Source organism: Phalacrocorax carbo, chromosome 2 (genome assembly GCF_963921805.1).
Source record: "Phalacrocorax carbo chromosome 2, bPhaCar2.1, whole genome shotgun sequence".
NCBI classification, from domain to species: Eukaryota; Metazoa; Chordata; class Aves; order Suliformes; family Phalacrocoracidae; genus Phalacrocorax; species Phalacrocorax carbo.
Window position 1 is genome coordinate 96,296,704 of NC_087514.1, and position 12,765 is coordinate 96,309,468.

At 38.3% G+C, this 12,765-nt stretch overlaps 1 protein-coding gene across 1 annotated transcript in view; it reads right to left on the reverse strand.

Moving 5' to 3' along the window:
* The window catches only part of LOC104042549 (uncharacterized), a 164,952-nt gene that overhangs the window by 130,780 nt on the left and 21,407 nt on the right, over window positions 1-12,765 (reverse strand). The window contains exons 5-7 of the mRNA XM_064441793.1: window positions 12,464-12,727; window positions 11,025-11,163; window positions 6,431-6,592 (exon numbers count right to left, since the gene is read on the reverse strand). Coding sequence (XP_064297863.1) covers window positions 6,431-6,592; window positions 11,025-11,163; window positions 12,464-12,727 — 565 coding nt within the window. The remainder of the gene's footprint in view (window positions 1-6,430; window positions 6,593-11,024; window positions 11,164-12,463; window positions 12,728-12,765) is intronic.

The following is a 12,765-nucleotide window of genomic DNA, read 5'->3' on the forward strand; positions in this document are numbered from 1 at the left end:
CAGTTCAAACTGTCTCCACATATTCCGTTTATGTGATTCGTGTATGAACCCATAAACACATATTAAAATATAAAGTTACCTTTGTAAATATGGTTCCTGTGAGGTTTTTTGTTGTTCTGTTTTGTGGGTTTTTTTTTTAATTTTGGCTCACTCAAATGGGTTTCCAAATAGCTTTGCTAGAAATAATGAAGACTTTGACAATCTTTTTGGAGACAAATTAATAAAGCATTAATTACCTTGGCAAAAAGAAAAAAAAAGGCACAATAAAAAGAATAAAGAGAACAATAGTATTCTACATTTAAGAAATAGGAGGGAGAAGGAACTCAAGTTTGTTATTTAATCATGACGTGCTCTTTTTATATTTTATTTGTAAGGCTCTGAATGCTCTTTTCTTTCTATACCAGTGAGCTCATTACTTTAATTCTTCATAGATTTCTCTGAACAATTTTTGCTAAGCAAAAACACAAGGTAATTCTTCAATCGCTGTAACAGTAAGAAGCTGCTCAAATTAAAGATCAATAAAAAGTACAGAAAAATCTGTATGAAAATAAATAAATAAAGGAGAAGATGGCAAATGCTTGCAATTAGACAGGATGAAAAATCTAAAAAGAAATTAAATTTAGTTGTAATACATTTCCCATTCTTTTCTTCATGAAAATTACTACTGAAGTGGTTTTTTTTCTGTAATTTAAATGTTAAGCTGCCAGATGTGTGTCTCATGCTTGAAGAGTTGAAGCTTTGCATTATTTAGCATATTAAGATTCACAGAATTTAAAAAAGGGCTCCTTTATTGCCTGGAGGTTCTAATTAAGTAAACCTTAGCCTGGTACATTTAAAACTTGCAATACAAGAGCTTTTGCTTCCTTTTTTTTCTGTGCAGCCAAGTCTCATCAATATAATAAATATGGAAAATACTTAAGATGATATAATTTTTCTTTGGCTTGAGGAATTAAACCTATCTATTATTTTAAGAAGTTTTTAATAGAGGCCAGCAATCAGAAAGACATTTAAAGACTCCATTCTACTTTTTAATCATAGGAGTTGCTCTTAGTTAGTGGGGGGAAACGTGTCTTATAAAACTGAGCTATGTAGAAATTGTTTCTTCCACACGCACAAAACAAAGCAGTGCTGAAAAAGAAACAAGAATCACACGGTTCTTTATTATTAAATTGCATTTTACTTTTTTATAACTTGTTATAATTGACCACAGAAACCTAATAAACCATTAATTAGCTGCGTTATCAGCAATTTATTCACTGAAGGAGTTCGGATGGCTGTATCAGAAACCGTAATAAAATAGAAATTCCTTTGACATACAGTACCCATAAATCATACCTTAAATACTGTTATTTTTGCCATTTTAGAAAATGTCAAAGGTGTCAACTTTGTCCAGATATAGCACTTAGCAGAGACTATTTTAGTAAATTGACTCAAAATACATTTTGTTCCCTGACAGGGGAACATAATATCATTCACGATAAAAATGAACAATTTGAGGAGGAGAAAATAACACTGAGTAAGAATGATCAAAGACAGGTATCGTAGCTATGATAAAGGTAAAATGGCAAGTGTAAATTCTCTGTTAATAGGTTTATTTGGAAGTCAACAAACATATGCATAAGAGTAGGAAAATGTGATTACATCAGACCCTGGAAAAGACAATAAAATTCTTAATACAATGCTATAAATCTGTGATCAGGTTTTAATGCTGTATATTTGTATAAGACAAATAGGAAAAAATGGGTGGCATTTTTTTTCCCACCACCCTCTCTGGTTAGGTCTTTTGTAACAAGTACTGTGGTGCAAGAGGAGCGGATCCATAGAATGAAACCAGTGATTCAGAGGACACAATTAAACACTGGGGACCCCACTCTGTGTTGAAGAGTTTATGAGAGACTAGCTCTAGTCTGGTCCTGGGAATTGACGCCCCATTAGTACCCGATACACACATCTAAAGAGCGTCCTGTTACATAGCTTCACCCTAGAGGAGTCCAGTGCTCGTCCTCCAACTGCAATGCAAACCAGAGAGCAGAAACTGGGGCAGGCATTCACTTCAGAAGCGACCTAAAAACCTAAACAGAAATGTAGATACACCCCTTGTGAACGGGGATTACAGAGTGGTGGGAAACAGTCTCTGTGATGTGAAGCTTTCAGGAGCTGCATATAGAGCTGATACCATGAAATATTTTGGGGGGGGGGGGAAGAAGTTTAAAAGGTTTTTAAAAACATGGACAAAAAGAAACAGCATGGCTAGGAAATTACTTCAAATTGGTTTAGGGGGAAATACATCTGCCTTCTATGGAGGCAAAGTTGAGAAGGATGAATTGTGCTCCCTTCTGATGCCTGCAACCTGTCTTTCAGTCAGGAGAAAAGGATTTTAGAGTGGTGCCATCCATGACCGGGGCAGCAGGTGGCAAAGAAATCACCAGCTTTGTTAATTACAGCAGGAAAACAGAAAATAACAGGAGAATACTATCTGGACACCCTCCCTAGTAATACCCCAGCCCATGGGAAATCAAACAGTGTGCTAAGAGTCAGAAAAGAGAAGAGTTTGGGTTACGTGGATTGCACAACTGTAAGCAGGAGCTGAATTTCATCCTATCTGCAAGAATCAACCCAATCCTCTATACAGCCATGCTCAGAGGAGGAAAAGGCCAGCAAAGAAAAAGAAAGTTCAGCTGTCTGAGGCTCTGCCTCTGAGGCTGTACCTGTAGAAAAAGATGAAGGGCAAGCAATCTTCATTTTAAAACATCACTTTGCTCCCTTTAAAGTGGCACCCATGAGGAACTACCAATGAGAATAGGTTTAGGGTTTTTGGTTTAGGTAATTATTTTTGCATCTGCTCAAGACTGTTAGGTCGATGCAAACAGCATGTCAAAAGGAGAAGAATCTCATTGCAGTATAATGAGAAATATTGCAAGGAAAACTCACCAATTTTCATGAAATTTTTTCAAAAGTGGCTGCGAGCATAAATGTAATCCTCTCAACAAAACCATTTTTCACCTATACAAGCATATTTGAATAAATGAAAAACTTTGCCTCCAAAGGTAATGATAAAATTAGAATGAAATTGTCTCTGTGTTTGGTTTTTTCATACGAGGGGACACCTTAATACGTTCTGAATAAATTTCTGAGTGTTATCTGCTAGTGTACTAACTCCTCAGTTAGCCTGATGCCATCTGCTTAGGTGTTATTCTGAAGCCTTGTTCAGACAGAAACGTTTTTAGATGTCACGAAAGGACACAATTCACTTCCCCGCTTTTCTTCACAGATGCAGAGCGGGTTTTGAATTTAAGATCTTAAACATGATCAATAATTAATATTCCATTTTCAATATTCAGTTTATTTTAGAAGACAGACCTTGAATGAGACACTCTTTCTGAGCTGGTAGGTTTGAAAATCAGGGGCTAAAAATTTGTCCTGGGTGTGCCATAGAACAGTTATAGAGCAGAGGGTTGAAGGAAAAACAGAAGTGGTATCAAACCCCAAAAATGGGCAGAATGCAAGCTGCTTATAACAGGTTGACTAACAATATTTACAAGAAATATTTTACATGTTTTCAGGGTTTTTACTGTAGTACGTGCATAACTAGGGGTTTTGAAAAAAGAAATCAAGCTTCATATGAGAGGAAGGTGGGGACCAGTTGCCTGCTGGGATGACTGTTGGTGGGGAAGAAAATGTAGGCATTGCTGAAACTCCAGTTTAAGCACCAGATACACTATAAATCCTAGTTTATATGTGGCTCTGCAGAAATTATCTGGGGATTTCAAAATGAGGCTTCTTTCCCTCCCTAGTTCTGAGTGCAGATATTGAGTATAGTGGTTACATTACTGACAGCATTCCGTCACAGAAAACCTGTGCTTTACAAAAGTGCCTTCTGAAACCCAAGTTTTGCATTAAATTAACATGTAATAGTTTTAGCAGGTATCAGAAATTTAACTCATCACGAAAAACTTCTGTTGTCGTATGAATAAAGATAAGCTAAAAAAATTTTCACCTAATTCAAATCCATGGATGCTTTTGGAGGTCTGTTTGTATTCAGGTAGACTCCCTTTAATACAAGACCCCTTTCTAAAATCCTCAGTAGATTTTGGTATCCTTAGTAGATTACAGCATTTTCTCTTTGAATGTATTGAGTCAGATCCTCTGATGATACAAAACAATACCTTTTGAATCTAACCTTGCTTCGATAAAAATTGTAGTAATTCCGTACCTCTCAAAATCAGGCCAATTCTGCAATCACATTGTTTCAGTGTATTTGTAAGAGACACCCTTGAATTGAAAATACGGGCTCTAAAGTACTTTGTTTGGCATCAGATCTCAGCCAAACTCCACATAACTAATTTGGATAAAAATTCAACTTGGTAGTTTTACACCTAGATAAGCATTAGTGATGGGGGTAGGGTGGAAAGAGGGGAGAAGGAATAGCTGTCTACCTGCACAACTAATAATTGGGGTTTGAGACATACATTCTAAAGATGGAAGCATCCAAACATTGGCAAGGAAAAGAAATCAGCAAAGAATTTAAAAAGCAGCCGAAAGCAAATGTCAAATACCATTAAATGTTATTTAAAACAACTTTTGTTCATGCAGGTTACTTATATTTTAAAAACTGTAAGTATTCTAAGCTGCTTTGCACAAGAATGTTGAGCAAATTAATTAAATTAACTTCAAAGTAGATTCCACTAACGTAAAAGTTGGAAAAAAGTTCTAAGCTAGGGCTGTGATAACATTCTTGGAAGGACAAACATCTAGAAAAGACATGTTAATGAAGCATTGGTCTTATTAGTCGGTGTATTGAGAACCCTTGAAAGACTGGGAAATTTTTATTACTTTATTACTTTCTGCAACATGCTTAACCTTTTGTCACCAACACCATTTAACAAAAATTGACACCATCTCTGTATTCTACTTTTTACTCATCTGTGATGGTCAACATCCATGCTCAGTGCTTATGAATCCTGACTGAGCAATGCTATGCTAGCTCCTACCTCTATTTATACCTGCTTAACATGAGATATTCAACAAATGTACTTATAATAGCAGGTGCATAGCCATCCTGGGCAGTCAATAGAGGAGGACATCTCCAAAGAAATGGTTTTTTATCTATATTTCATGGGTTGCTGTAAAAGGAAAGCTGGTGTGCCAGTTAGCTTTAAATCAGCATCTGCAATTCTACAGAAAAATTCTGGGGAGCCCACAGACTTGAAGACAACTACAAACTACTGTTTACAGAGATAAGAGGTAGCTATCAGACCTCAGGTAGCTATCTCTTACCTAATATTTTTCAGTTCAATGTCTAACATAACTTATTATAGCCTCCTGGTACAGAAGGAGAGTCACTGTTTCCCTTCAAAAGGAGAATTTAATTTATTCTTTCCTGCACTTTCAGTGCTTTCTATGCACCAAAGGCATGAGAATCATCCCTTCCCTAAAATGAAAGCTGACCCTTGCCTTGTTTGTAGAGGGTGGGAGAGTCACGAGTGCTGGGAATGACTGTAGATCTCAGGTCAGCTCCCCATGTCCTCTCCACTACCTCAGCCACTCAAACTACCTATTTATCCTAACCACCTGTACTGTAACTGGGAGGACTGGCTGGCACCCAGGACATGTGCGTGGGTGCAAACACGAAGGACAGCATGCATAGCAGCGGTTTCTATGCCTCCACAGCCATTTTCCTACTGTGGAACAGAGAGCACAATTCACTACCCAGGCTGTTAAGCAGGGATGTCTGTCTATAGCCTCAGTACCATCAGACCCCTATCCTGTGGCAAACCTGCCTCTGGCCACCATGGTGGTATCTGAGTTTAGAATAGGACCTAGGGGTTGTGTTACTCAGTTCTCAGACCTGTACGTTTTACCTGGGATTCAAAACAAAACCAAAACAAAACAGGGCGAATGGTAAAGCTTTGTCTTCAAAACAAATTCCACACCCCAGAAGAAAATGCTACCTGATGTTAATACAGACAGGCGCTCTTATGTCATTTAGCTCAGCACAATTAACAAAGGATATTGCTATTAACATGCTGCAGGAAGAAAAAGTACTTCCCAAGCAGCTAAGAACAACATGTTGTGATCCGTGGATATAAATGACCAAATAAAATGAAAGGATGTAAAAATGTCACAGAAACACCAGCCGTAATCTAATGTTGTCAGTGCACTCCACACACACCTTGTAATTACTAACACATTTGGCCTACTAATACTTTTTAGACAGAGGAGCCCACCACTTCTGTACCTTTTTCACCTAAGCTGCTTTTGATCCCTCACAATTTATTTAAACTCTTCCTTGGCTTCCTTTGCTTAGTGAAATAATGATGAGATGATATCGCAGAGCGAGGGGGAAGGGAGTTGAGGGTATTTACACACATGCCAAGCAGATCTATTTGCAAACTTTCAGTAAATTAAATAACGCAATAAAAGTCCTAACCTGCTGGAAGCACTTTAAGCTCTTCTCTTTTCCTCCCAGCTTCTTCTGACACACACGCTTCTCCTCCTTTCGCCGCATTAAACTGCTTTTCCACTTCCTTTACAACAGTGGGAATACTTCCCTTATGGGTGTCAGGATCTTTTGGGGAGGTCAGAGGTTGCCCTGCAGAGGAAATGACAAGCTGTGAAATGTAAAAGAACAATTCCTTCCACATGTTTTCTTGCTCCAGGAGCAGTAAGGGGTTGTCGGCTAGCATCACGACGGGATGGGCCAGGCCTTTGCCTAGCAGTCTTGTCAAAACTAATTTACAATTAAAGACCTGCGCAACTGTTTAAAGCTTTACAACTCCGGCAAGTTTCAAGGACTGCCAACACCAAATGGTACAGACCTATCTTATTTTTTACAGCCAGGAAGGCAAAGAGACCAAAAAATGCTCTAAATCGTACAGTAACCAGATAAATCGTATACCTGAAAATGATCCTGTATGATATTTATTTCCGTTATAAGCTCATAGTTTGGGAACTGAAAAAAATTCAGCTGCTTTAACTTTTCTTCTGGTTGATACATGGGGCATGTGAGCCACATGTGCTGCTGTTAGACAGCAGACCTTGTAGGGGAGGTAAAAATCAAGTTCTGGAAAAAAATGAGCTATTTGTTCATTGGAAGAAAATAAGTGTCCTCTAAAACCATACTCAAACAGCTAAGTATTATTTTTTTACGCTCCCAAAGTATAGCAGTGCACAGGGGAATGAAGGACAAGCAGACTTTCTGGAAAGAAAATGTTACAGACACATAGAAAAACCTGCATGTAGGTGTTTAGTCCAAAGATAGCTGAGGTAGTGGGAGTCTCTGCACATGCCAAATCTGCCTGGCAAAGCAGGGAAAACAAACACCTCTGCTAGCCCAGATACTGGGAGCAGCGTAGTCATGCTAATACAACCCTGTACACAGGCTAATGTAGCCTGTGTCACAGCTCCACTATAGCAAGATCATCCTGCTGCTAGGACCAAAGTAGCCTGGCTACCTTTGAACACTTTCCCTGAAAATCTTGGCCGGTAACACCTCTCCTCTTGATTTCACACAGTAGTGCTTGGGCTAACTTCTGCTTAAAAAGATGTACCATTGGCCATGAATATTTAGGTAGAGGTAGTGACTTCTGCTGTAATTTGACTAAAAACTGAACACAGCTTTGCACTAAAAATATTACTGTTTCAGTGTCTTAATCCTCCTCAGCCACTCTTTCACCTTCTCCCTTGTAAGCATCCTTTTTAGGTCTTGAGTGCATACCATTATATGCTAGAACAGTGCTGACCATAACTTCAGAACTCCAAACTGGCCAATATTAGAGAGGTATGAGTGAGTCACTAGAATGAAAAAGGTTTTCTTTTGGTTCTACAAACTACAGAGAATAAAAACATCCCTGGTTTTCTACTTGCTTATTTTATTTGATCACCATTTCTGACGGGCAAAAATAGGTGTTTGCATTCAGGTCAGAGGAGCGGCACAGACAGAAGAGCAAGCATTTGGAAGAATGTTCCCAACAAGTGCAGAGTGACACTTCCCAAATGAGCCTGACTTAAAAATACAAGTGCTGTCCAGCTACGTTTTTGAGGATGAAAGAGCTGCCACTTTCAAAAGACTGAGTCACACTGACATTTTGCACATGTGTCTTCTATGGACACTGAAGTCAAAAGGGATCTTGCTGTGAATTTCACAGTGAGAAAGAGTGCTCTCTTGAAGAATTTTTATATCTAGTGTTTTATACGAAGAGTCACATTTCTGAAGTTTTCATGCGTTTAGAAGACCGGGTTACATAGATCCAAGCATATTGAGGCAACATTTTTGGTAGCTACAAATTTTCCTACCTATGCTATTTCTATTAGAGTTGTTACCACCCTCCACACTACAATGAACTCCACAGAGAAACTGTCATTTATTTATTGACAAGGACTGTTGATCACTTAATGGGGCAACAGATCAACAACAAAGGCTTTTCTTCGAAAAAGCAAAGGATGGTGTTTGTGAAAGCAGAAGCTGTCTTCTTCCATGAACCTCTCATGGAATACCACTTCAAAGATACAGTTTGGAATAAAAGACACACTGGATCTGATAATGTGCATTTGTCACCTACAAAGGAGGTAGAACAGGAGGTATTAGGTTGCATTCCCCTGCATTATACTCTGGAAGAAAGATCCTGTGCAGCAGCAAAGAGCCATACCTAGCCCAACACAGAGCAGTGGTTTAAAAGAATAATGTAGCCTGGAATTAATGGAACTAATATGAAGGTTCTGTCTTAAACTTCTGAAACAAGGACAAATTTAAAGTGAACGTTAAAACACCATCTCCTGACCTGCTCCATTCTGCTTATACGTTGCAGCACCACATATGGTATCGATATGTAAGATCACTCACTATTTAGACTACTGCAGTGGAGCGAGTTACAGAGCACCAGTCTTCATTTAGACTGTTCTTGCTTTCTCTGGTTTGTGTCTCAACCTTAATGTCACTTTAACAGAGCTTTTCTTCCCCCTGCTTTTGGTGGTTTAACAGATATAATATAGTCTTTATAGAGCATATCAATGTGCAACAGCTTGCCACAGATCATAAACACATTTTTCTGTTGGAAATGGTGAAGTCGTGATTTTCACCACGTGATCTCCAGTTCCCTAAGGTTCACTCCTTTAATTGTAAATAGCCAGAAAGTCATCAAGCTAGCGTTTAATAAACTTTTAATTTGAAATGGATTACCACATGTTGTGTTTGTTTACCCATTATTAAATCTCTTAGCAACATATCACCAGCAGAAATAGCATACTGTAGCACTGCATAGATACATTAAAAAACAAACCCATGGGGGATATTAGCAGCTAATAATATCTTTAAAGAAGGCTCCAAGAAAAATAAATAAATATAAACAATATCAAAAATTACTTTTAGAAATTTTGTTAGTGCAAATCTTTTTGGCATGGAAATTGCAGATCTTCCATGATCAGATTATCAGCATATTTCAGAGGTCTGCATGTAAAACAGGACATACATTAATGCTCTTTCTCAGTTCTTATAAATACATCTTTCTGAACTTCTCAAACTGAGTATCACATGTTTTTCTGTTTGTTTCCAGAAGTGTGACCTATTTAGTTGCAGCCTCTATGTGTATGTGTGTGTCTGTGTGCATACGAAGACTGATGGTAGAACCAAAAAAACAGTAAGAACAAGTTTGATTTATTAAGAGCTTGTCCATAACTCTTCACTGTTGAGAAAAATTGGCTGCAACTCCACCTTTTGGATCTGCTATTCATGGTTTTGTGCTGCGTCTAGAAGCACCTTAGCAGATATGTAGAAAATATATGGCAACAAGAAGGACCTTACTCCTCAGTACACTCTATGTTTACGCTTTTAGCACTTCTGGTATCAGGGCGGTTATGTAGAAACCTTTTGATCACGGTGCAGTTGCTGCTTAGCCTAAAAGTGTCACAGGGCAAGCCTCGTTTTCTTTATCTCTTAAACCACCACCCACTGTCTGAAAAATACTTCTACTGGCCTCTTTTCATGCTATACTTCCAACCTGAGCTGCCCATTCGCCATGCTAAATGCTTATTGCTTATCTCCTCTCTTTCCTTCTAATGTCCTCCTCTTTCTCCTCCTGTGTCTTCTACAGTGCATCGCTGTGCTGTTCTCAGATGCCTGAGGAACCTGTGTCCTGGAGAACTAAATCTCGGTTTCAGATCTGCACATAATATTCACACAGACACTACAACCAGTGGGTTGGCTGCATTCTTCTGTTCATTAAACAAGAGGGAATATAGGAATATATATACCAAAAATGAATTCTTTTTGTCCATGGCAGGCAGATTCCACATGCTGAAAAGAAAAAGCAATGGCGGTACCCTGCCATTCTTCTCATTCATGGATTTTTGACAGAAGAGGAGTGATTTCTAAGTCCATTGCAATATGGTCAATTATGTCTTCAATGTAGCTACATCAGGAGACCCAAGGAGGCCAGGGAGGATGCTCAGTCTAAAAGTAATATTCAGAGATTTTTAAAGAGATCTTCTAGGGAGGTCTCCTGCACATAAGCAAATGATCATTTCTCTTTCTTATGGGTTGCCACTTGATTGAATCTTAATGGGATTTCATAGGAGCAGCATTAAGCATGCCTCTGATGCCACAACTATCTCCCTGCCAAATTTGAAGTCCCTGTTCTAGCCCAGGGAGGTGCTAGAGTTCTTCCAGAAATAATTAGACAAAAAAGGTATCTTCTCTTTTTTATTTCTTCCTGCAAGCTTGGTGTTGTAAGCAGCTGTACTGTTATTGCTGCGACTTTCCAAGCATTATTCAGCCTCAGAAAGAAGCCAGCATGGCAAGTTTCATCCTCAGCAATGAGCTGGCTTAAATTATTCAAAACTGAAAACAAAAATTAAGCAATATTAATAAAAAGAATCACAGTATTCCTGCTATAACACATGTTGGACCAATAACTGAATGAGGAAAATCTAACTTAACAAGAACAATAATGACTAGCCAACACTGAAATGAAACTATGGGTTGCTCCAGTGAAAGCCTGAATATAACCATGAAAGGTTGACTCCATCACCTTGAGGTCCAGACTGTTCAACTTTCTGTGAGACACCATTCTTCTCGGCAACACTTGAACACATGAGAAGTTCAGGTGGGAGATAATGGTGCACATCACGCTTATTTTGCTTATCTGAATCCTGTGGTAGTTTAATTATCTATTGAGAAAAAAAATTAACATAAGCAGTTCAGTATTCCACAAAACCAGAACATACTTGTTTGTACACTATTTTGTGAACCCTGGAAGTCAAAGATGCTGCTACAAGGATTTTAGGAAGTTCTTGTTTCTCTGTACTCCATTTACTACAGTTTTCTCTGGTATCCGTTTCCCATGTATACCTTCCCCATGCTTACAGACTAAAGCTGACATCCCAGTAAATAGGGGTGACTCACAATCCAAATTCAGAATCATCTGGGAAAAGGCTGATTCCCTGGATCATTAAATCACCCCAGCTTACACACTGAGATGAAAGACTCCTTTTGCACCTTTGGGGTCTCTCCCCTGCCCCATTTCAACCAATTTTATCTCTTCTGTTATCTTTTTTACCATAGCTCTACTAATGTTGTTTCTGACATTCTCTTTCGTAGCACATCTTAAGTGTATTTTTGATATAAATTCTTATATCTCTACATGATTCTGAAGTTATTTTCACTTCCTTTTATTCTCGGTAGACCCAAAAAAAGAAAATTGCCTGAAAACTATCACTACAAGAAAATTAATAACTATACTTTCTATTAAGTAAACTCACAGGTTAAAATTAAGAAGCTTTCAGAATACATCTCTTTTGATAAGTGTTTTTTCCTGAGCCAGACATGACTATCAAAGAGGTGTAAGTTTGAGGTCTTGTTAAGATCCTGAGGGAATGTACCTCAGGTACAACAACACCCCTAATTTGCAAGTCCAGAAACAAAACTTCCACTGAAGAAGAGTCCTTAATTCAGGTCCATTTTCACCAGACATACAAAAAATGTTGCATCTGAATTACGTCCAAAAACTATTCAAAAGTAAGGTTCCTACCACACCAGAGCCTTGCTCACTAGCTGGGGATCCCAGACATACAAATGCAACAATATCATAAACAAGATTATTTTATTTTGCAGCTATGTGAAAGTACCTCTGAGATTCACTAAAACTGTGGAGAAAATTAATGTGTACCGGTGGCAGGCTCAAACTCAGCATTTCAACTTTTGATCCAATTTTTGGATCCAATTACACAGCACCCCAAACAATATTCTGATATTTGAAATAATCCTAAAATTCAGCTGTAAAAAATCCACCATTTTCACGTAAAAGTTGGAGATGCATGTGATTTTCATTTTCTTTATAAGTCCACTGGGTAGGTTGATAATCCGCTTTTTGGAGAGATGACGTTGATTTTAAGGCTGACAGAAAAAGACTGAAATCTGTTCTGAGGAACGGTGACTAAACCCACAGGTCTAATTTTTTTAAATACAAACCTGAAAGTAGAGATTGCATAACCAATGATCCAAGTCTTGAGAAATAAAATTTTCTATTTTTTTGAATCGGTCAACTCTTGAGTCATAATGGCCTCTGAGAAAGGGACATTTAAATTTTCCTTCCAAAGCGTTAAAATTGTTGTCACACAAGGGAAAAGCTCCCCATCCCACTTCTCGATCGATCCAAGAATGGGTCCCACGAAGAAGGAAGAGTTCGAAGAGGAGGACCATGCCTGGCTTCACAGCTATTCTAGGTGGCAGAATCTACCAAAGGAAGAAAAAAAGATTCATTAGTTATAAAA